At 44.0% G+C, this 25800-nt stretch overlaps 1 protein-coding gene and 1 long non-coding RNA gene across 2 annotated transcripts; both read left to right on the plus strand.

Annotated features, from left to right (window-relative positions):
* The first annotated feature begins 2238 nt into the window (after positions 1-2238).
* On the plus strand, positions 2239-15329 carry LOC103460620 (CYFIP-related Rac1 interactor B-like). The gene is made up of 11 exons (XM_081598847.1): positions 2239-2489; positions 8702-8775; positions 8878-8999; positions 9608-9713; positions 11284-11420; positions 11497-11574; positions 12318-12434; positions 13111-13190; positions 13324-13450; positions 14208-14278; positions 14461-15329. The coding sequence occupies exons 2-11, from the start codon at positions 8703-8705 to the stop codon at positions 14528-14530; spliced, it is 981 nt and encodes a 326-aa protein (XP_081454973.1). The 5' UTR covers positions 2239-2489; position 8702; the 3' UTR covers positions 14531-15329.
* A 3504-nt stretch (positions 15330-18833) lies between these two features.
* Positions 18834-21829, plus strand: LOC145548150 (uncharacterized). Its single transcript, XR_014084442.1, has 2 exons — positions 18834-19121; positions 20529-21829. It is a non-coding gene; the product is annotated as an uncharacterized LOC145548150 (long non-coding RNA).
* The last annotated feature ends 3971 nt before the right edge of the window (positions 21830-25800 follow it).

Below are 25800 nucleotides of genomic sequence, written 5' to 3' on the forward strand. Positions count from 1 at the left end.
ATCTCGTGCATTTTTCTTAAATTACTGTTGAGTGGCATATTTATTTTAATATAATTTTTTTCCCAATAACTGTACAGTATTTTTCCTATGTTGTAAATTTTCTCATACTACACACTCTCTATTCTATTTGAATATTTAGTCATTACTATTTATTTAAAGCATGGATTTTCAAAAATATTTCTTGATATTTTTCTCTCAAGCAGTCAGACTTACACTTGAAATCATTTAAAGTTGATTTTCACTTCCTTTAATGAAGACACAATCTGCTGTTAGAAAATCTGGACAAAATGATTTGATTATGATGGAAGCATCTTTTATTGTCACACATTTACCCCGTCGGTGGGTAAATGTCATGTTGCTCCTGTGCAGCAGGGGGCAGCAGAGGGCAGCAGAGCTCTGGAGCGCCGGACTGATGAAACATTTCAGTTTTTATAATCTGATTCTCTGAATCAAGTCACTAATGTTGACAGAGAAAAACTCTCCAATGATTTCACTGCTTTGGCTGAATGATATTTTATTTAAAAAATAATTATATGGTTACAAAATGGAGGTTGAATCTGATCAAAGTTGATTAAGATTCATTTAATTCAGATTTATGACGGTAAACAATAAAGATTGTTGCATATTTCTGTTAAAATGAGATCTAGATATTAATGGGGTTTTACCTGGTTGAATAAAGGAAATAATAACAACAACAACAACAACAACAACAACAACAACAATAATAATAATAATAATAATAATAAAGCGACCCCATATTGACACCAAGAGGATACAAGATCCGTCAATCCATCCATCCATCCATCCATCCATCCATCCATCCATCCATCCATCCATCCATCCATCCATCCATCCATCCATCCATCCCATTGGGGTCATGAGGATTGACCCCAATGCTGTCAAAGGGCGAGAGGTGGGGTCACCTGGTCAGGTCACCAGTCCACCACAGAGGTTGTAAACTTAAAATAAATAAATAAATAAATAAGTAAGTAAGTAAGTAAGTAAGTAAGTAAGTAAGTAAGTAAGTAAGTAAGTAAGTAAGTAAGTAAGTAAGTAAGTAAGTAAGTAAGTAAGTAAGTAAGTAAGTAAGTAAGTAAGTAAGTAAGTAAGTAAGTAAGTAAGTAAGTAAGTAAGTAAGTAAGTAAGTAAGTAAGTAAGTAAGTAAGTAAGTAAGTAAGTAAATAAATAAATAAAAAGGCTGTGTAAATTTAAAGAATAATAAAACATAAAAATGTTTTACATTTTTTGTGTGAACTAACAGATAAAGAGAAATGTGATCATTTTGTGTAAAGTTTGTATCTTTCATAATAAAGAGCAACTGATGAAACAGGAAGTGAATTATCTGAAGTTTAAAGACAGTTTAACACTAATCAGACTTTCAATGTCTCTGAATCTGTTTGAAATTAATTACATTTATAATGAACTGGCTTGTTTTGCCTTGCAGTGACTTCAACTAATCCTGAAACTCAGATTTCCTGACAAACAGGCAAAGAGCATCAGCAGAGATTCAGCATGATAAGATATCGATCCAACACAGGGACATAAAACCAATACTGATTATTTAAGAAGGATTCATAATCAAACCTCTGGTACTTGGGTGTTTTTGTGTTTTTTTATTATTTGATAATTATTCAAACATTAATGAGTTAAATCTTAAGGCAGAATTCAGATAAAGTTTAAGAAAAACACAATAATGACAAATAATGATAAACAATAAAAAAATAGACTAATTTGTGTGCATTGATGCAAAAATAAAGAGAGAAACTGAAACTGAAGTATTGATTTTATCTCCCTGGTATCGATCTGATATTGAAACTGACTGGTATTACTAATATTTTTAATTTATATCTCTAATGATCAGATAAAAGAACATAAATAGAACATATTTTTATTTTTTGGAGGAAAAGGGCTAAACAAATCCCGTCAAAGTAAAAATCCCTGCAGCCAGCTGAACTTTGCTTCATGTTTTCATGTTATTTGTCAGAATTAATCCGACCAGCGACTTAATTCATGAGCCGAATAAAATAAAAGCTTATGGAAGATGTTGTGGTTTAAAGGTGAAGCAGGAAAACTTTCAGCAACAGGTGAAACTGATGAAAATGTTTTATTTTGGTTGGATTTTAAACGGAGTCTGGTTTCACAGAGGAACTTTGAGCCTGCGCACAGAGCGGACCTGCGGTATGGATGATCACCTGGATCCGGAGGTTCTGATGCGCTGGGCTCGGGCCGGCGGCCGGTTCCGACGGTCCATTCGGGTCTGTGCGCGCGGCGGAACCCAGCTTGTCTCCTGCTGCTTTCTGATTGGCTCACGCTTCAGTTCCTCCTGAGGAAATCACTCCTTTTATAGTTAACGGCGCTGCGTGCCGCCGGTTTCCGGGTTGACTCTCACCAGCATGTAGAGGAGGCGGGCCGCCGGGAGACACCTGGAGCACCGCGGGCACATCGGGCCATCGATCCGCTCCGCACTCATCGATCAGCGATCAGTGAAGGTGAGCGCGGCGCAGCGCGGCGCGGCCGGGGCCGGGAGGGGGGGGCGGGTGGAGGCGGCGGGGTCCGGGCCGGAGGTGGGGGTTAGATCTCAGGGTGGATCCTGACTGATCAGACATGTCAGGTCCTGCAGACCGCTGCTGCTGCTGCTGCTGCTGGGGGAGCAGAACCTGCAGCAGAACTCTGAGGTTCCGCTGCAGGTTCTGACCCACATGGAGGTTCCGATCTGAGCTCAGATCTTGAGAATAAAATTCTCCAAATCCTGGCGCCTCTCTGCAGGTTCGAGTCTGTTCACCCGCAACCAGCAGCGGGACTCATTTCCGTTTTCACTCCGTTCAGACTGTCAGAGCCGCCAGCGGGGAGGCCCGACAAATCTGGGGCTGAGCGCGGCTCCGTCCAGGGGCGATGCGAGGACACAGGCGGCCGGGGGCTCCGGGCCCAAGGCTTCAGCGTTTTAACTAGACATGGGACTTGATTCAACTTTTTAATATGTCTGAAATTATTTAATTACATTTTTATCTAAATCTATATATTGACAACATAAACATCCAATTAAAAAAAAAACAAATTTTCTGGTAAATTATTGAATAAATCTGTTTTTTCAGCCATTCAGTTTTCCAGAGTTTCAGGAAGTCCCAACCATTCATGCAGCTTCTTTAGCAATCTGGACAGTGGATGTAATGTAGCATTAGCTGCTACATGTTTAGCATTGAGATGCTATTTTAGGCTTGATTAGCTTCACTGACAGGCTAACTCCTGAAAAAATAAAAAATTATTAATTGGGCTACATTTATGAACTTACTACAATCTATGTAATGAATCAAAATGAATGCATTAAATTCTCAGCCTTTGCCTTTATAAGATGTTTGCAATATATTAAAATATGAAATATAAAAATTATTTTATCTTTCAGCAGGTTGAAACCTGAAATTCTGGACACAAAAATATAGAAACAAAAAGCAAAAAAAAACAAAACAAAACTGTTTAATATTCTCTGATTTTCTAGTTAAATTTTAAACTTAAATTAATACAAAAACTGGGCCGACATGAAGAGCTGATGTTGCTCATTTCCATCTTGTGTTTAGGGTCATGTGACCTCTGCGTGGTCATGTGACCTCTGCTTGGTCATGTGACCTCTGCGTGGTCATGTGACCTCTGCGTGGTCATGTGACCTCTGCTTGGTCATGTGATGCAGATTGTGGGGAATTTAACTGAAGCAGAAGAGCAGAGTCAGCAGTTTATGTATAAATACCATAACATTAATATTCTCTGTGTCGTAAATCAGTCGCTTTATGTCGCATCATAATCACTATCAGATGATAATCTGGTCTCTGCTGTAATCTGGATTATTTGCTCCGTTCAAACATTTTACTTCCTGCCGGGCTCTCCAGCTGTTCCACACACTCCTATACTTGTGAGGACCAGGTGCTGTTAACCAGTTGGATGGTTCTGGGTTCTACAGGCCCGGTTCACTCGGGTCCAGATTCATCAGCTCTGCATCATTTCAGACACGTGTCGATTCTTTAATCAGGGAAATCAAACGAAGCTTAAAAAGCAAAACTTCCTGTCTGTCTGCCTTCCTGTCTGTCTGTCTGTCTTCCTGTCTGTCTGTCTGTCTACATGTCTGTCTGTCTGTCTACATGTCTGTCTGTCTGTCTGTCTGTCTTCCTGTCTGTCTGTCTGTCTGTCTGTCTGTCTGTCTGTCTGTCTGTCTGTCTGTCTGTCTGTCTGTCTGTCTACATGTCTGTCTGTCTGTCTACATGTCTGTCTGTCTGTCTGTCTGTCTGTCTGTCTGTCTGTCTGTCTGTCTGTCTACATGTCTGTCTGTCTGTCTACATGTCTGTCTGTCTGTCTGTCTGTCTGTCTGTCTGTCTGTCTGTCTACATGTCTGTCTGTCTGTCTGTCTACCTGTCTGTCTGTCTGTCTGTCTGTCTGTCTACATGTCTGTCTGTCTGTCTGTCTGTCTGTCTACATGTCTGTCTGTCTACATGTCTGTCTGTCTGTCTGTCTGTCTGTCTGTCTGTCTGTCTGTCTGTCTGTCTGTCTGTCTTCCTGTCTGTCTGTCTGTCTGTCTGTCTGTCTGTCTGCCTACATGTCTGTCTGTCTGTCTGTCTGTCTGTCTGTCTGTCTGTCTGTCTGTCTGTCTGTCTGTCTGTCTGTCTGTCTGTCTGTCTGTCTGTCTGTAGTTCCTCATTCAGGAACAGGAAACCATAAATTGATCCATATCAAGCGATAACCTGATTATATGACCCTCTGACCTTTGACCTCTCGTGCAGGAAGGCGTTTCAGGCCTAAACACCAGATTAGATCTCATCTGATTCTTCAGCTCAAACTTTACTGGAAACCCAGAGTCCTTCACAATAAAACACAGCTTTCAGAATAAAAGCCCTTTCTGAAACCGCATAAAGTTGAACAGAACCAGACGTTTTTATCAACCTGCAGCTGAACTTCTTCACCTCTGACCTTTGACCCGACAGGCTGCAGAATGAAACTGCCTTTAGTTCAGATGTCACACCTGGTCAGGGCCGACCGGACCTCTGGAACCGTCTGGTTCTGGTTCTGGTTCTGGTCCAGAATTAACACGAAGGTTCTGATTTTATAACCAGGATGAGTCAAAGTTTCTGAGTTTATTAAAAATGTCCTAAAGTGAAATAATTCAGAACAACATTAATGTTTTTATCTCAAACTATTTATTCATGAATTCTGACGGAACATAAACATGTTTTGTGTTTAATTATAATAAAATGTTTAACTTTAAAGAGAAAAAAACCCAGTAAATATTCACATCTCTGCTTCTGCACTTTCTTAATGTCAATAGTTAATTTTTAAATTTCTAAATTAACCCATTCAGTTGAACTTTTCTCTTCAGGTTAAGATTCAGTTCTTATCGTGTTATTTTTATATTTTATTTTCTCTTTGCTGCTGTGACTTTTCTGTTCTAGTCCAACTGGGAGGTTAAACTCCAGATTATTGAGAAACTTTAATATTTTCAGCCTTTATAAAAGTTCAGATCCTTTAATCTGAATTAAGTGAATGACTTGAAGCTGCTTTTTTCTCTGAATCGGGTTTTTATGTGGTAATAATCTGAGATATTTGGGTTCATCTGGACCAGAACCCGGTCAGAACCGGTTCTGCTCGCTGCGTTTCAGCAGACAGAGGAAGTTGGAGGCTCAGCTCATCAATATATTTAGAAACGCCACAGAGTAAAAAAAACAGCTGTTTGCACGAAGCAGCGCGGCGTTGGCGCCGCTCGGCGTCAGACTGCTGCAGATCCGGCTGGTCGTTTCCAGCAGCGGTTAGCCTCAGGTTCTGCTGTCTGGGTCAAAGTTCTGGTCAGCCAGAACCGTCTATAGAATCACCCTGGGTGACCTTTGACCTGCTCTGATTTCATTCCCTGCTAACATGCTAGCCTAGCGCTAGCAGCAGAAATGGCTCCTGGTCTTTAGCCTAAAGAGAAATCCTCCAACCTGCTAAAGCCTCCATCTTGTTTCCATCTGGTGAAACAGGAAGTTGGAAAACACTCTAAGACTTTTGCACAAGCAGGACAGGAAGTGAGCTGCTTCTGTCCGTGAAAACCACGTCGGACCAGCGAACCTCCTGCAGGACGCGGAGCAAACGGCCTCCTGTGATGAAGCAGCGGCGTCTCCCAGTCCGAACCAGTCAGACTGGGAGACGCCGCTGCTGGTCAGGAAAAACTGGTCCAGTTTATGACATCATGAGGAGGAACCGCGACCCGACATGGCTTACAAACACGAACCCCTGGGTTGAGGCTGGTTTACGTCCTGCTGTCTGGTTACACTGGTCACACTGGTTACACTGGTTACCCTGGTTACACTGGTTACACTGGTTACACTGGTTACCCTGGTTACACTGGTTACCCTGGTTACCCTGGTTACCCTGGTTCCCAGTCAGCAGGCCTTTAGTTTGGTCATCAGCTGTCAGACTGAAGGAACCAGCCAGAACCGTCTGGAACCAGAACCTTCTGGAACCAGAACCGTCTGGAACCAGAACCGTCTGGAACCAGAACCTTCTGGAACCAGAACCGTCTGGAACCAGAACCTTCTGGAACCAGAACCGTCTGGAACCAGAACCGTCTGGAACCAGAACCTTCTGGAACCAGAACCGTCTGGAACCAGAACCTTCTGGAACCAGAACCGTCTGGAACCAGAACCGTCTGGAACCAGAACCTTCTGGAACCAGAACCTTCTGGAACCAGAACCGTCTGGAACCAGAACCTTCTGGATGACGTGGAGGAAACGATCCGATGAGCTTGTGATTACAGCAGCCGTCGTGAAGTGAAACGTTTGGGGAGGTAAAGGTCCATTTGAAAGAGCTGGTCGGGTTAAACAGGATCACTGGAACCGTGCAGGTTGTTTGAACCGGCGGCTCAAATCGCTTCCACCTGGATTCAAACTGAAGTTTTATTTATTAAAGGAAGTAAATTCAGTGTTTCTGCAGCTTGTTGTGTTTTGGAGAATAAAAGGTTTGATGCTAGACGTCCTCCTCTGTCTGCAGCAGAACCGAACGGCTCTGCAAACCGGGTCGGATCGTTTCTTACCTGAACTCGGCTCAGCCTGTTTTACTTCCTCTGTTTTAAATTTAGGCCAAACTTTCAGAGACTTTGCTGCTTCCTCTTTTCTCCGTTTTTAACACGAAGGCGTCGCTTCCACTTCAGCTCGCAGCCACAAACTGCCAAACTGTCAGCCGGCTTCAGAGCACAAAGAGCAGATCTGCCCCGACGGCATGACATGTTCTCCAGATAAAGGTGAAGCTGCACTTCTCCTTTAGCAGCTTCAGGGTTTCCTCTCTCTAATACTCACATGTTGTTGCTTTAAACTGGATCAGTTTGTCAGAAACAGACTGAATGTGAATTTTACTGTGTATTTTGAGGTTTTATGTGTTAAAATGTTGGTCTTTACTTCTATTAGAAGGATCTGAAAGCAGTTTTATTGCTAAATCCATTTTTAAAGTGGGATTTTTAACGATAAATGAGAACAGATTGTATATTTCAAGGCCTTCTGATGATTATCGACGTTTTCAACCTCAGTCAAACATTTGAAACGTTTCAAACCCTCCACATCATCATCATCATTATTATGGTCATCATGGTAATTTAAGGCCAGACTCCAGTTTCCATGCTGTTATTTGGGGAAGGAAGTTGGATTTAACTGGATTTAGATGCTGTTTTACCTTCAGTACGTTAAACTAGCTCGGCGCTCTGATGGTTTGCGTCACGTGTTGTGAGAATCAGGAAGTGAGACCTCAGCTGAATGTTTTTCACTTGTATCTTTGTTTCTTGTTTAGACTTGACCAGTAAATACAGACTCAGAAGTAAAGTTCTAGTTTAATTTGAAGGGAATCTGCGTAACGTAGGAACCTGCTGAACTACAGCGTTAGCGTTAGCATTAGTGTGTTTCCACTGTTTTTTTAACATGACAGAAAATTAAAGTTTATCTTAATATTCCCTTTAGGATGATAACAATAGGTTTTGTTTTGGTATAAAATTGCCCTTTATGTTGGTGTGTTAGCATAATAATGTAGCACTGTTGTGCTAACATCATGTGCTACTATATGCAGCATGCTACTATAGTGCTAGGTGGCTAATGTTGTCATTTATGTTTGAAAACTGGTGTTAGAGTATGGGGAATGTAATAATTTGTTAATGTTTTAGCATGCTAACATGAGCATTGCTAGGCTAACATCATCAATGACTGAATGTTCGGCAGGATAATTTTACAGTAACACCGTCACTAATGTCTGCATTTAAAATGCTAATGTTGCTATTAATAACAAGCTAACATTTCAATTTACATTTGGATGTTGGCTAGCAGAAATTTTGCTAGCTGGCTAACAGTATTATTAATGATTGAATATTAGCATTAGCATCGTAGCTGTAGTTCTGTCTTGTGAATGTGAGGATTATTGTTTCAGTAAATGAATATTAATTTATCTGTCAGATCATTTGAATTTCTGTTGCTTGATTGAATCTTTTTAGATCAAGTCTTTAGCAGGACGTTGAAACGTCTTGATGCCCGAGCATCATTGTGTCACCATAGTAACCAATGAGGAGCATCACTTCAGTTTATTTCTCTGTAATGGACTCAGATCCCGGCTATGCAGCAGACCCACCATGCCGTGCTAACATTAGCCTGCTAACGTTAGCAACATGGCTAACCGTGTTTGTTCTCTCTATCTTTGCTTCGTGTGTCGGCAGCATGGGGAACCTGATCAAGGTGCTGACCCGAGACATCGACAACAATGCTGGAAACTTCTTCCTGGACTTTGAAAGTAGGAATCAGAGACTCTGTGACCAATTAAATGTGTCTGCCTTCCTGTCCAGCTGCTAGCAGCAGCAGATGTTCTGATAATGACAGCAGGATGTTGTTCCAGACGCGCAGCCCTCGCAGTCAGAGACAGAGGTGTGGGAGAAGGTGAACCAGGTGCTGACGGAGGCCCAGGTCATCCTGGAGGACCTGCAGACGTACAAAGGAGCCGGAGAGGAAATACGACAGGCGAGCAGCTCGATGAATCTATGAAAATATAATGAAACAAAGAGCTGGATTTAATCCCTACCAGTTAAATATTTAACTTGATGGCAGGAATATTTAGCTTGGATACTAAATATTTAGTTAGTAAGCCAAATACTTAATTTCCTCACTAGACATTTAGTTTGCAAACTAAGTATTTATCTTTCTAACGATATATTTATATTTCTAACTAAAAGTTTAGTTTGTAATCTAAATAGTATTTAGCTCCAAGCTAAACATTTAACTTACTAAATAAATATTAAGTTTGAAACTGTGACATTTATAATTGAATGAGTAACATGGAGAAAATAAGACTTTGAGAAACTAACCCCAATTTTTCCTCTATAATGAAAATAATTGCTGTTAATTTATAATAATAACTTTACAAACAGAAACATAAAGTAATAAGAGACGTGGTCATTTTTGTTCTTTTAGACTTTAATTGAGCTCTTTATGAAAACATCCTCTGAGTTTGTTGGAAATCAGAGAGAAATGCTAAAAATGAGTCTTTATAAGGTACTAAACACTGAGGATTTTATTTTGAAAGCGTGCTGAGCTCAGTTCCTGTGTTGAAGTGTCGTTGGTGTTTTCAGGCCATCCAGAACCCAAACGTCGAGGGCGTTCAGGAGAAGGCCTGGGCCGCCGTGGTTCCTCTGGTCGCCAAACTCAAAACGTTCTACGAGTTTTCACAGAAACTGGGTAACCGATGTCTAATGGTTTCAAACTACCAACCTGAGTCCAAACTACCAACCTGAGTCCAAACTACCAACCTGAGTTCAAACTACCAACCTGAGTCCAAACTACCAACCTGAGTCCAAACTACCAACCTGAGTCCAAACTACCAACCTGAGTCCAAACTACCAACCTGAGTCCAAACTACCAACCTGAGTTCAAACTACCAACCTGAGTTCAAACTACCAACCTGAGTTCAAACTACCAACCTGAGTTCAAACTACCAACCTGAGTCCAAACTACCAACCTGAGTTCAAACTACCAACCTGAGTTCAAACTACCAACCTGAGTCCAAACTACCAACCTGAGTCCAAACTACCAACCTGAGTCCAAACTACCAACCTGAGTCCAAACTACCAACCTGAGTCCAAACTACCAACCTGAGTCCAAACTACCAACCTGAGTCCAAACTACCAACCTGAGTTCAAACTACCAACCTGAGTCCAAACTACCAACCTGAGTCCAAACTACCAACCTGAGTCCAAACTACCAACCTGAGTCCAAACTACCAACCTGAGTCCAAACTACCAACCTGAGTTCAAACTACCAACCTGAGTCCAAACTACCAACCTGAGTCCAAACTACCAACCTGAGTCCAAACTACCAACCTGAGTCCAAACTACCAACCTGAGTCCAAACTACCAACCTGAGTCCAAACTACCAACCTGAGTTCAAACTACCAACCTGAGTCCAAACTACCAACCTGAGTTCAAACTACCAACCTGAGTCCAAACTACCAACCTGAGTCCAAACTACCAACCTGAGTCCAAACTACCAACCTGAGTCCAAACTACCAACCTGAGTCCAAACTACCAACCTGAGTTCAAACTACCAACCTGAGCCACTTTTGCATGTTTTCCTTCCAAGCAGCCGGATTCGTTCTCTGCGTTCACACTGCAGCCTGAAGTGACCCAATTCCCATTTTTCCCCGGGTCGTTCTCACTGCCAGTAAATGCTTCCTGTATGTGTTCTGCTGGGTAAACGACCTGAAGTGTCCCGCATGCGCAGCAGAGGGCGCCATGGCGTCAGCGTTCTCAGTGTTCTGCCAACCGCCATAGAAAGAAGAAGAGCTCAGAGTTTGAGGAAGTAAACATGGAGGCTAACGGTGGAGCTTAGCTTATATATTTGAAGCTGTTTCCAACCGGAGCAGCAAATTAACAACTTAATCCTCATATAATCCGTCATGGTTGATGTTTTTCTTCCTATCAGGAGCAGAATAGTGAGATTTGTTGAGAATCAGTGACGTTCAGTCCGGATGAATGCGGCCAGGACGTTATGGTCGCACTTCAATCGGATACGTATCGGATATGGATCACATTCTAACAGAATCCGACCTGAGCTGTTCACACTGCCATGAAAAGATCGGATTCAGGTCACATCACGTCAGAACAATCTGAACTGGGTCACTTCCGGCTGCAGTGTGAACGCAGCCTGACCGTTTAAAGTCCGGATCGTGGTTTTATTCGGCCTGAGGTCCAGTTCAGGAAAAGGAAAAGCATTAAGAAGTGGCTGTGATGAGTTTCCGTGTTCCCGTCAGAATCCGGCCTCCATCGCCTCCTGGACGTCCTGACCAGCGCCGACTCCACTCCGACGCAACATCTGGAGCAGAAACAGGCGCTGGCCCGGCAGTTCGCCCACATCCTGCACTTCACGCTGCGGTTCGATGAGCTGAAGGTCCGCTGCCCTTCCTCCTCCTCCTCCTCCTCCTCCTCCTCCTCCTCCTCTTCATCGCTCTGACTGTCCGTTTCAGATGACCAACCCGGCCATCCAGAACGACTTCAGCTACTACCGGCGAACCATCAGCCGCATGCGGATCAACAACATGTCGGTGAGAAACCCGAGCAGAGGTTCAACCCCGAACTAAATATTTACTTTATATGCAAATTCACTAACTGAGAAGGGGAAGTGCCCTATCAAAATAAAAGCTGGATCTCGTGGCTGGAGACGCTGAATCTCCTCGCTGTGTTGGTGAACTAACTTATTGTCTTTAAAACGTCATTTAGGAGCAGAAGAAAAGAAACAACGATCATTTCTAACCTAAATATTTACTTACATATTTCTCCTGCTATATATTTAGTTAGAAAGTTAAATATTCAGCTGCCAAGCTAAATGTTTTTAAATATGTAATTTGAAACTGTGGCAGTTAAAATGAATGAAAACATGGTGGAAATATTATTTATTGCTGTTATTTCTCACTGTGTAACTTTGAATTAGGTCAGTTTGGCTTCTTTTAAACTTAAATTTATTTATTTTCTGATTCCCACGGAGTTACAGAAATGTCTGACTTACGATCTCAGTTTTTCACTTCATATGTCTGGAAGACTCTGTGTTGTTTGTTAAGCGTGGGGAGCCACAGGGACGTGTCCTCGGTCCTCTTCTGTTTTAAAATGAGAAAATCTGAAAGCTGGTCTTTGAGCTCTGGGATGAGATTAGATGGATAAACTGGTTTAATCCTGTTGGCTCTAATCTGGTTCTGATGCTGGAATATAATCCAGATGGAGCTTCTGCTGTGTCTCGATGCTCTTCAGCTCGTTGTGAGTCTCTGGGTTCTGCTGGGTTCTGGTTTTTCAGTCGGACTCGGGGAGCGAGGTCAACAACGAGCTGGCCAATCGGATGTCTCTGTTCTACGCCAGCGCCACGCCCATGCTGAAGACGCTGAGCGACGCCACGTCAAAGTTCGTCTCCGATGTGAGTTTATCTGTCCTCCAGGACGGGTTCTGGTTCTGGTTCTGGTTCTGGTTCTGTCTCACTAAACTCCCCAGAGCAGAGCTTTGTATTAAAATACATATTAATAGATGTATTGATGTAAACTCTTGTCACTGTTGGGTGATAAAGAAGAACAAAAGTTTCTATTAATTTTTACACATTTTCCAGATTAATATTGATTAAATAATTAGTGATTAATGGGAGAAAAGAGAAACTTTAAGTACTTTAAATTTAAAATAAACCTCCAGATTTACTAAATCAATAAATGCATTTAACTCAAATCTTCCAGTTTTATGTAATTATTGATTATTGAGCAGCAGAACTGACGTGATCAGGTTTCCAGTGTTGGGTTGTTTGCTGCGCTCACCAGCAGAGGGCGCACTCCTCCATGCTGGTCGCTTGGTTCCTGCTGTTTCCGGTCCAAGATGGGTTCTTTGGTTCCGAACATGCAGCAGTTCTGCCCGGTTTGGATCTAGTTTCAGAACCGCTGGTCCAAACCGATATCAGAACCGAAATAAAAAGTTTTATTTGTTATTCTGGGTGAAATTTTATTATTTTTGTGGCCATTTGGCTCCTAGAGCTGCTGGGTTTTCTCCCATCATGCATCTGGGGCGCAGCGGTTCCCCAGTCTGATGATCCGTTTGTCTCTGCTGTCCAGAACCCGGAGGTTCCGATCGAGAACACGACCGTCTGTCTGAGCACCATGGCCTGCGTGTGCAAAGTGATGCTGGAGACGCCGTGAGTCCTGGACGCATCTTCATCACCTTCTTCATCACCGGTCTTCCTCCGCCGCCACACGCTCACTGTGTGTGTGTGTGTGTGTGTGTGTGTGTGTGTGTGTGTGTGTGTGTGTGTGTGTGTGTGTGAGCAGGGAGTACCGCAGTCGCTTCGCCAGTGAGGAGACGGTTCTGTTCTGCCTCCGTGTGATGGTCGGCGTCATCATCCTGTACGACCACGTCCATCCGGCCGGAGCCTTCGTCAAAACCTCCAACATAGACGTAGGTCCGGTCCGGTCCGGTCCGGTCCGGTCCGGTCCGGTCCGACAGTTTGGTTTCCTTTTATCAATGTTTCATGATCATTTTAACAAATATGTGGAAAAACATTTTTCAGAAGAGTTTCATGATTTGATGTTCTGCAATTTGCACCAGTAAAATATTTTTTATCAGTGGATCAGGCAACAGAACCGATCAGAACCTCCTGGTCCAGAAGTGGTTCTGATCTCAGAACCTCCTGGTCCAGAAGTGGTTCTGCTCTCAGAACCTCCTGGTCCAGAAGCGGTTCTGATCTCAGAACCTCCTGGTCCAGAAGTGGTTCTGATCTCAGAACCTCCTGGTCCAGAAGCGGTTCTGATCTCAGAACCTCCTGGTCCAGAAGTGGTTCTGATCTCAGAACCTCCTGGTCCAGAAGCGGTTGGTTCTGATCTCAGAACCTCCTGGTCCAGAAGTGGTTCTGATCTCAGAACCTCCTGGTCCAGAAGTGGTTCTGATCTCAGAACCTCCTGGTCCAGAAGTGGTTCTGATCTCAGAACCTCCTGGTCCAGAAGTGGTTCTGATCTCAGAACCTCCTGGTCCAGAAGTGGTTCTGATCTCAGAACCTCCTGGTCCAGAAGCGGTTGGTTCTGATCTCAGAACCTCCTGGTCCAGAAGCGGTTGGTTCTGATCTCAGAACCTCCTGGTCCAGAAGTGGTTCTGATCTCAGAACCTCCTGGTCCAGTAGCGGTTCTGCAGGTTCTACATGGCCGTGTTGTGTCTCCAGATGAAGGGCTGCATCAAGGTTCTGAAGGATCAGCCGCCGAGCAGCGTGGAGGGACTGCTGAACGCCCTGAGGTAGGAGAGAGAGAGGCGCCCCACCGTACATCCAACCAACCATCCAACCATCCAACCGTACATCCAACCATCCAACCATACATCCAACCGTACATCCAACCATCGCTCCATTAATTAATTAATTAATTAATTCATCCATCCATCCCTCCCATCATTCATCCATCCCCCCCCCCTGCCTCCAGGTACACCACCAAGCACCTGAACGATGAAACTACCTCCAAGCAGATCAAGAACATGCTGCAGGCCAACTAACTTCTTCTTCTGCCCTGAGTAGGATCGGAGCGACAGGAAGTGATGAGGTCCACATTTCAGAAGAACTACTGAACAAAACTTCAGTTTTTTGTCTTTACTTTGTATTTTTTTATTATTATTTTTATATTGTAACTTCAAAAATAGGATGTTTATTGTTGACGAAGGGACGAAGATCAGTGTTTGCATTCAGGTTTAACTCTGCCCCCTGGTGGACGTTTCCGATATTGTGATGCTAGGTAGAACGGACGCTGGACGTTCAAACACTGAGCTGATGGTAGATGCGCTTGCTCCCCCTCATGGCTGCAGTGATAATTACAGTCACTAACTGCTTTAACTCCAGATTCAGTGGCATCTCAGCTGTAGCTCTGTAGGAACGGAGACGTTTCCTGACGGTCCTGCAGCTCGTTGACTGTTGGGCTGTTTCCTCCCAGTATTTCTGTGTCCTGTTGCCGCGCCGCCCGCCCGCCCTGCGCTGTGTTAGTCTGACACTGGATGTGATGATGCGACTCCTGCGCTGTGCAGCGGTCAGCGGGGTCCATGCGGAGCTTCGGTCCAAACATTTCAGCTGCTTCATGGAGGCCAGGAGCAAAGAAAGCTGGTGATGATGATGATGATGATGATGATGATGATCTGGTACGGATGTGAGGAAGATCCTCCCACTCATGTGGATTTTCATGTTCTCGACCTTTGACCCCATGCTTTGTGTTTTGAGCTTTACGTTTCCTTGTATCTCGATGCTGCAGTTTTATTGTTTTTAACGACGTTTCGGCCAAATAAAATTTTTACATTTTTAATAAAAGCAAGTTTGTTTTCATCTTTGTAAGAATAACTTCAGACTCACCTTCCTGGTTCATGAGCTGAGAAAAAAACATTCAGATGAAAAAATTCCTTATTTATCTGAAAGGCAGCAGACAGTAGCTCATCCTCATCGACTCCATCAGCTGTTAGCCAGCGCTGCTCGTCCAGCTCCTTTGCTTCTGCAGCTCCTCTAAAAGTCTCTTTGGTTAGAAAGATGTTGGAGTCGGAGATCTGACCTGACCTCATCTGACCTCATCAGATCAGATCTGACCTCATCTGATCAGATCTGACCTCATCTGATCTGACCTCATCTGACCTGACCTCATCTGACCTCATCTGATCAGATCTGACCTCATCTGACCTGATCTGACATGATCTGACCTGATCTGACCTCATCTGACCTGACCTCATCTGACCTCATCTGACCTCATCTGACCTGATCTGACCTGATCTGACCTCATCTGATCTGACCTGACCTCATCTGATCTGACCTCATCTGACCTCATCTGATCTGACCTGACCTCATCTGATCTGACCTCATCTGACCTGATCTGACCTGATCTGACCTCATCTGATCTGATCTGACCTGATCTGACCTCATCTGACCTGATCTGACCTCATCTGATCTGATCTGATCTGACCTGACCTCATCTGACCTGACCTCATCTGACCTGATCTGACCTCATCTGATCTGATCTGACCTCATCTGACCTCATCTGATCTGACCTCATCTGACCTGACCTCATCTGACCTCATCTGATCAGATCTGACCTCATCTGACCTGATCTGACCTCATCTGACCTCATCTGATCAGATCTGACCTCATCTGATCTGATCTGACCTCATCTGATCTGATCTGACCTCATCTGACCTGACCTCATCTGACCTCATCTGATCTGATCTGACCTCATCTGACCTGATCTGACCTCATCTGATCTGATCTGACCTCATCTGATCTGACCTCATCTGACCTCATCTGATCTGACCTGACCTCATCTGACCTCATCTGATCTGACCTCATCTGACCTGATCTGACCTCATCTGATCTGACCTGACCTCATCTGACCTCATCTGATCTGACCTCATCTGACCTCATCTGATCTGACCTGACCTCTTCTCTCTCTCCTCTTCATGCATCCATGAAGCTTCCTGTTAAGTTCCTCCAGTAGCTGGGGTCAAAGTTCAGGTACTATTTGATTTTCAGATGCTCCTGGTTCTGAAAACAATATCTTGTTGCCATGGTTACGTGTCCTGACAAAAGCAGAAAGCGTGGAAATGACATAATGATGCTGCTGCCTGTGGAAGAGTCTAAACCTGATCAACACGTTTGGTGTTTTCATGAATTGTCTCTTCGTCTCAAAGTTTTTCTTTCTTAATAGTTCAACTTTAATATCTTTGTCTTTTTAATCTAAATAGTCTAATCTGTACAACCAGAAAAAAAACAAAAGTTTTTCCTCCTGTAAGTGAACCTAATATTCCGTCATGAAACGTGAAATATTCTACGTTGTCCACTAGATGGCAGCAGAGCGAACTGCTCTGAAAGAACTGAGCTGATCCTGGTGACGGTAACGCAGAGCTGTGCATCATCTGGGTTGTCATGGCAACTAGCCTTGCGAGCATGTAGACTTTATATAGAAGGGGTCCCAGGTTTGAGCCTTGGGGAACTCCGTGTGATTTCTGTCCGTCCAATGAAAGTCGTTAAAGACTGAATTGTTTTAACCACAGAATGAAAACCCGAACTGGACTTTCTCAGAAACGGCTCCACCTTGTTGCTTTGTAGAAACAAAGAATGACCAGAACAGTGACAGGCAGGTCCAGAAGAGGCACTGACCTCAAAATCCAACATGGCCGCCTGGCAACGTGCAACTCCGTGACAGCTGGAGTGAACTCCTGACGTTTGGATCTCGTTAAGGTCTCACCTGGAGTTCGGTCACTTTGGTCCGAATCAGTTGACGGGTTTATAAACTCAGAACCATTTCCAGTGGTTCCTCCCAGGGTCTGAATACTTTTGGGTGAAGAGTGACTACTTCATGGAGCTGAGATGCGTCCTGGCCGCATGCCGCCATGAGGTCATGGACGTCTCCGGTGGTTTTGTTATTGTCAGCAGAGCGGAGGAGGTCATGACCTTTCCTCCTGCTGGTGGCTCCTCATGTGGACGACCAGGTGTGAAGCTCCTCCCCGGTGTGGATCCTTGTGTGGACGGTCAGGTTGCTGCTGTCCCAGAACCAAAACCCAAAGGTCTCACAGAAAATCCAGCTCCTCTAAACGTCTGGTTGTTTGGTTGATCCTCACGTGGCTCTGCAGGTTTCTGTTAGCCGTGAAACCTTTCCCACATGTGGCACACCTGTATGGCTTCACACCTGTGTGGCTTCTCACCTGTGTGGCTTCTCACCTGTGTGGCTTCTCACCTGTGTGGCTTCACACCTGTGTGGCTTCACACCTGTGTGGCTTCTCACCTGTGTGGCTTCACACCTGTGTGGCTTCTCACCTGTGTGGCTTCACACCTGTGTGGCTTCTCACCTGTGTGGCTTCTCACCTGTGTGGCTTCTCACCTGTGTGGCTTCTCACCTGTATGGCTTCACACCTGTGTGGCTTCTCTGGTGCCGTTTCAGTTTAGACGGCTCCCTGAAACGTTTCCCGCAGGTTTCACAGCTGAGCGGTTTCTCATCGTAGTGGATCTTCCACACGTTTTGCAGCAGTAAAGCTTCTCGCTCCGCTCAGGATGTTTCAGACGGCGCATCGGATAAAATCTTTTATCGCAGTGACTGCAGGCTAACAGACTCTCGCCGGTGTGTCGTCTCTGATGGACCTTCAGGTACGACTTGGACGTCAGGACTTTCTCACATTGGACCGACGGTTTGTCTCCACCGGGGAGATTCTCTGAAACCGGTGAGATTCCGTTCTTATTTTGGCTTCTGGTTTGGAGAGAAGTGATCCGGGTCGGGTTAAGTTAGAGCAAAGAGGTTTAGAAGGTTTCCTCAGTTCATAAGTTAATATTTATAATTATGTTGCCACTAATACCAACTATCTGTTAATTCATGTTTTTTAAATATCAGTTTACCTTCTGAGGAATATTTAGCATCTGTTTCAGGTTTTATGCTTCTGGTGTCGGATCTGTGCCTGTAATGACCACTGCGGCCTGCAGGGGGCAGAACAGACCCAGTGTAGGTGGTGACCGACCCTGTGAGGAGATGAGGCGGGATGTGAGCTCCTCCAGCATGGACATGAACACATGAACACATGAACACATGATGTCCATGAGCTCCAGAGGTTCATGACCTCTGACCCAGACGCTGGACCTCCTGCTGAGTCAGCAGGTCAAACTGAAACACCTCGGAGCTTCAAGCTCATCAAAGTGAAAACATCAAACTCTGCAGCAGTTAAAACGTTAAAACGTTAAAATGTTAAAATGTTAAAACGTTAAAACGTTAAAATGTTAAAACGTTAAAACGTTAAAACGTTAAAATGTTAAAATGTTAAAATGTTAAAACGTTAAAACAAATGTTAAAACGTTAAAATGTTAAAACGTTAAAACGTTAAACCTCCTCCACGTCTGTCTGACCAGCAGCATGAAGCTCAAATCACATGATATTAAAACCTGTTTGCTCCACTTATCTGGTCCTGATGGACGTTTATTAATGTCAGTAAATGAAACTCAGACGTTCCCAGTTTAAAACTGTTTACGTCTCAGGTGTTCAGTAACCATGACAACGCCTGTGGGCGAACACCAGGGCTTCGTGTTCATCTCCTGAGGTTCTGGATCCAGCTTTTCACCGTAACCGACTCTTTTCAGGTCAGATATTATTAGTTTTATCAACGTTTTTCTTCAGCTGCAGCTGCTAAAAATAAAGGTGAAGGAGGGTTTTTATTTACTGTCAGGCAGATAGTGGGGCAGCCCCGCAGGTGGAGAACCGCTCAGCGCCGCTTCCTGTCAGCTGCTGCTTCACTTCACCGCGGAGCCGAACCCACCGGGGCAGAAGGGGTTAAATGGGCCTACTTACATAACCATCAATCTTTAGATTTTATTCCGCATTATTGTTATGAGTCAGGATCTGGGAAATGAGCCCGAGTCAGAAAAACACGAAGAAAGTTCAGCAATTTCTGGAAAGTTGTTTCAACTTTTGGCTAAATTTCAACATTAGAAACTGTATAAACTGGTCAACATTTAAACAGAAATGTTAATAATTTTCAGACGTAATAATTTATCCAGATACTGAACATGTTTTAAGACTGAATCGGTTTTCTGTTGGCCTGAACGCGTCATTATTTCAGCTCCATATAAGGAGCTTCCTTCCTGATCAGGACCGGAAGCTCCTGGGTGAGCTTCCGGTGAAACGGGCCTGCTTCCTTCCATAAGGCGGTTTTTCAGAATAAAAGTCCAGAACCAGTGAAAGTTTTAAAGTGAGCTGCTGAGATGAACCTGCTGATCATTCATTCAATCAGAGCTCAGTTAACTATTCAGACTAGTTTAAAAAGTTTCTATCTACGGAGACGCAGCTGATCGTTGAGCTGCAGCGTTCAGTCCTCCATTAGAGAGGATGAAGAAACCAGAACCAGAACCAGAACCAGAACCAGAATGAGCTGAATCTGAATCAAACGAGGAGAGAAAACACGAAGCTGAGCGTTCAGAGAGGACAGCAGCAGGAACTCTGAGATGTTTCTGGACAATAAGGAGCTTCAGCCAGAGATAAATGGGAAACTGCAGGTTCTGAACCCGGTGGATCAGAAACGGCAGGTTCTGAACCCGGTGGATCAGAACCTGCAGGTTCTGAACCCGGTGGATCAGAACCTGCAGGTTCTGAACCCGGTGGATCAGGATCTGCAGGTTCTGAACCCGGTGGATCAGAACCTGCAGGTTCTGAACCCGGTGGATCAGAACCTGCAGGTTCTGAACCCGGTGGATCAGAACCTGCAGGTTCTGAACCCGGTGGATCAGAACCTGCAAGTTCTGAACCCGGTGGATCAGAAACGGCAGGTTCTGGGTGGATCAGAAACGGCAGGTTCTGAACCCGGTGGATCAGGATCTGCAGGTTCTGAACCCGGTGGATCAGAACCTGCAGGTTCTGATCCACCGGGTGGATCAGAAAGAACCGATCATTGTTCATAATGATAACCTGAGCATATCATGGATCTTATTGTTATATATAGATGTTAACTCAGATCATTATAGCATCACATCAAAAATCTGATCTTTTGACAGAATCGTCCAGCTCTGATAAACTGTCAGTGGAAAGTTGAGTGGAAAGAAAAAGTCTGTTGGAGAAAAGCTGCACTGAGATGCCTGGAGAAGAAAAAACCAACCAGAGAGTTTAGAGGACAAAGCAACCAGAGACAGAACCAGAAGCTGGACAGCAGCTGGACAAGAGAGGACACCAGACCCACCTGGACAGAGGACACCAGACCCACCTGGACAGAGGACTGACCACGGCATCCTGTCTTCTCAAACTCCTTTCTGCTCGGATCTTCTGTGGAACGTTTCTCCAAATTATCCTCAGAAAATTTGCCAACTGGCATTTTTGATCTATTTTCCTCATAGATTAAAAATGCTCAAAATATATAGGAAGCTCAGATAGATGTTAGCAATGCTAGCTAATATAACGCTATTAAATAAAATCAGCCAATCCAGGACCAGCATTTATTTTCCTCAGTGCTGATTGGTTGAACCCTGCAGAGTGTGGTATCGCTGAAACAGTTTCCACTGTGTGTATTAGTGCAGATTAGGGTGTATTTAGTGTTTGAACTATTAAAAAAGCCAGTTATCATAAATATCGGTACCGATATTAATATCGACAGTTTCTCTGAAATGGTCCTGGTGGCTCCAGAACCAGCTTCTCTCGTTTCTCCTGCTGTAAAACGTTTTCCTGAGTTTCTGGAGTTTCCGCTCGGTGTTTTTCTGCCTGCTGACAGAAAGTCGTGTGGAACATCTGGAGGGAAATTGGCCTCATCAGGTTGTGGGTTTCAGTCCCACTGCAGCTCCAGAGGCCGGATGTTTACGCTGTGATCCCTCAGCCTCACTCTGCCTCCGCTGTGCAGCGGGACACACCGTGACTCACGCTGCTCTGACACATTCAGCCTAAAATTATTTCACACACGTTTCAGATCACACAACGACTGGAGCGTTTAAAGGGAAATTCCCCCTAAAACGTGTAAAATAAAGTCTGTCATGTTTCCTTCAGTGACTCATGTCTGATTGTTTTGGAAGATTTTTGTCATTGTTGTTTCTTTTTTCCATTTGAATTTTATTTGATGCAGATTAAAACAAAATCACTGAAAATAATTTTTAACTTGAAATGTAAAAGTTTTATTTAGCTTCATGGAGTTGTGCGGCTCTGCTGCCTGGCAGAGAGGCTGCAGGTTCAAATCCCATCTGCCTGTTTTCTCTGCTTTGTTTGTTTAGCCCGTTTAATCAACAACGCAGCTCAAAGTGTTTTACATCATAAAAACACAAAAATCAAAGTCAAAACCACCAATACTCAATAAATACTCTGATCATTCATTATGTTCTGTCTCAGTGTTTCGGCTGTTTTGCAGTTTTTTGGAACTTTGTTCCAGATTTGTGGTGAATAGAAGCTGAAAGTGTGTCTGCAGGCAGAAAAGTTATTATATTTATAAATAAACTCCAGATAAACAGGACAAACATGAACTTAGAGTATAAAAATCAAAATGCATGTAAGATTTTTAGTCATTTTCCCTCTGAGTGTCTAGCAGAGCAGAAAAGATGAATTTATTCTGATGCTGCGTAGAAATCTGTGTGTAATTATTGGTTTATTTATTGGTTACATTTTAGTCCAACCAACACTTTGTGTGTTTTTGATGGACAAGTTTTGTGTTTTTTAACTTCCGTTGGTTGAAGCAGTGGAATTTAGTTAAATATTAATTTCCAGTTTGTTTTTGTTTTTATTGTGACTTCCTGTAAAGTCACAATAAAAACTGTAAAATTGTTGTAAAATATTCAGTGAGGTTATAAGTAACCTAACTGTTTGCTGCAGAACTAACAAGTCATGGATTTCCTTCACAAATCCATCCAGAAATGTTGAAGTCCAAATGTAAGGAAGCCAAAACTACAACAGCTGCTCCTCCTTCCCTCCTCATCAGATTTATGAAGTTTCATTTGTTCTTTAAGGGCTTCAGATTAACAAACTTTCCCAGAAACTCAGTTCTGACCCTGGACTTCCAGGACGATCTCCACCCAAACGCTCTTTGTTCAATCTGATACTTCAGACATGAATTCATGAATTTACTGTGTTGATGTGACGTCTTGGCCGTTTGGCTAGCAGTAGCATCGTGTTTTCTGCTAATGTTAGCTGTGTGCTAGCTGTTAGCTCCTTGAGGACAGAACTGCACAGCATGTATTGAATAGCATATTTAATGTTAGCGTTGTATGCTAGCTGTTAGCTTCAGAGGCAGGTATTGAATAGTATATTTAATGTTAGCGTTGTATGCTAGCTGTTAGCTTCAGAGGCAGGTATTGAATAGTATATTTAATGTTAGCGTTGTATGCTAACTGTTAGCTTCAGAGGCAGGTATTTAATACATTTACATAGCTTGGCTTTGCTTTTGTTGTTTTTGTGTTTGATATCAAAAAATCCAAATGCTTTCAGTGACAGTACTGTGTCAATAATCTGCTAATAAACTTCAGAAATGGTGGAGCGGCGCGATGTGGATGGGGGCGGGGCTTCATGTGCCTTATTTGCATTTAAAGAGACAGAACCAAAGCGAGTTGCTCTCAGAACCGAGGTCCAAGAGGATCAAGAGGATCAAGTGGATCTATGACAGCCAGGAACTCCGAAAAAAAAACATGTCAGATCAGATTTATATCAGCCACAACTGAAGGATTTTAATGTGAAATGGAAAAATTTAAAGCAAAATATTTCCACTTTAATGCTGAAGTAGATAGTTTCATCAACATGAACTTGTGAATTGTTGACCAACATGTTTGGTCGTCTTGCTTTAGTTTCTGCTCACCAGGAAGTTTCAGTTTTTCTTCTGTTAGCAGAAACAAACCGCCGTTCGATCAGAACGAAGCTCCATGTGTGAAGCAGCGCAGAGGAAACAAGCTGCGGTCGACGGTGGTCTGCTGACTGAAACGCTTTCGGTTTCCACGCCGCGTGGGGAGGCGGCCAACCGACGCGCAGGCAGGAAAACCCTGCAGGCGTGGGGGCGGGGGGCATCATGGAGCCCCGGAGGAGCTGCGGCGTCACGGGGAGTTCAGGCCTGCAGCTCCAAACCACAAACACCTTGAAACACCCAGATCCGGTACCAGCTGCTGGGTTATTTGTAGAACCAGATAATACAACACCTGCAGCGTTTACTGTGGTTCTGATTTGATCCAGGATGGAGATGCTGGCCTGGTTCTGAGCAGCAGAGTAAACCGGGTCGGGTCAGGAGAACCGAGTTCTCCAGGAACAGAGTTCATTCAGGTCAGAAGCTTCAAATAAACCTGGATGTGCTGAACATCTGGAGCTGCTGCAGGAAGAAGGTCGATGATGATGATGATGATGATGATGATGATGATGATGATGATGATGAAGAGACGTTCCTCCTCTTCAGCACCACTAGGTTTAAAACATCATCGTCATCATCATGTTTATTACTGGTATCTAAACAGAGACCTAGTAAACCGGTCACCGGTTTACCAGGCGGTTTGGTTCGGTGACCTGCCAGCAGCAGGTTCTGCATCGAGGATCCACCTCCAGGGTCAAAAGGTCATCACAGGTTTTATTAAGCGGGAGGAAAAGTTGAGTTTGGTCTGAACAGGTAATGTTGTCACCTGACAGGCTGCTGAGGATCTGATTGGTCAGATTCTACCAGACGCTCACAGCAGATCAGAGATTATTTATGGGACATTTCAGGCTGTGACGGTAAAAACTGTCGCTTTAGAACAGGGGAGTCCAGAGTGAGTCCTGGAGGCATCCAGCAGGTTTTAGTCTCTAACTACTGGAGGCATCCAGCAGGTTTTAGTCTCTAACTACTGGAGGCATCCAGCAGGTTTTAGTCTAACTACTGGAGGCGTCCAGCAGGTTTTAGTCTAACTACTGGAGGCATCCAGCAGGTTTTAGTCTCTAACTACTGGAGGCATCCATCATGTTTTAGTCTCTAACTACTGGAGGCATCCAGCATGTTTTAGTCTCTAACTACTGGAGGCATCCAGCAGGTTTTAGTCTCTAACTACTGGAGGCATCCAGCAGGTTTTAGTCTAACTACTGGAGGCATCCAGCATGTTTTAGTCTCTAACTACTGGAGGCATCCAGCAGGTTTTAGTCTAACTACTGGAGGCATCCATCATGTTTTAGTCTCTAACTACTGGAGGCATCCAGCATGTTTTAGTCTAACTACTGGAGGCGTCCAGCAGGTTTTAGTCTAACTACTGGAGGCGTCCAGCAGGTTTTAGTCTAACTACTGGAGGCATCCATCATGTTTTAGTCTCTAACTACTGGAGGCATCCAGCAGGTTTTAGTCTAACTACTGGAGGCGTCCAGCAGGTTTTAGTCTAACTACTGGAGGCGTCCAGCAGGTTTTAGTCTAACTACTGGAGGCATCCATCATGTTTTAGTCTCTAACTACTGGAGGCGTCCAGCAGGTTTTAGTCTCTAACTACTGGAGGCGTCCAGCAGGTTTTAGTCTCTAACTACTGGAGGCGTCCAGCAGGTTTTAGTCTAACTACTGGAGGCGTCCAGCAGGTTTTAGTCTAACTACTGGAGGCGTCCAGCAGGTTTTAGTCTAACTACTGGAGGCGTCCAGCAGGTTTTAGTCTAACTACTGGAGGCGTCCAGCAGGTTTTAGTCTAACTACTGGAGGCATCCATCATGTTTTAGTCTCTAACTACTGGAGGCGTCCAGCAGATTTTAGTCTAACTACTGGAGGCATCCATCATGTTTTAGTCTCTAACTACTGGAGGCGTCCAGCAGATTTTAGTCTAACTACTGGAGGCATCCATCATGTTTTAGTCTCTAACTACTGGAGGCGTCCAGCAGATTTTAGTCTAACTACTGGAGGCATCCAGCAGGTTTTAGTCTAACTACTGGAGGCATCCATCATGTTTTAGTCTCTAACTACTGGAGGCGTCCAGCAGGTTTTAGTCTCTAACTACTGGAGGCGTCCAGCAGGTTTTAGTCTAACTACTGGAGGCGTCCAGCAGGTTTTAGTCTAACTACTGGAGGCATCCATCATGTTTTAGTCTCTAACTACTGGAGGCATCCAGCAGGTTTTAGTCTCTAACTACTGGAGGCATCCAGCATGTTTTAGTCTCTAACTACTGGAGGCATCCAGCATGTTTTAGTCTCTAACTACTGGAGGCATCCAGCATGTTTTAGTCTAACTACTGGAGGCATCCAGCAGGTTTTAGTCTCTAACTACTGGAGGCATCCATCATGTTTTAGTCTCTAACTACTGGAGGCGTCCAGCATGTTTTAGTCTCTAACTACTGGAGGCATCCAGCATGTTTTAGTCTCTAACTACTGGAGGCGTCCAGC

The sequence above is a fragment of the Poecilia reticulata genome, chromosome 17, assembly GCF_904066995.2.
Source record: "Poecilia reticulata chromosome 17, P_reticulata-male-v2, whole genome shotgun sequence".
NCBI classification, from domain to species: domain Eukaryota; kingdom Metazoa; phylum Chordata; class Actinopteri; order Cyprinodontiformes; family Poeciliidae; genus Poecilia; species Poecilia reticulata.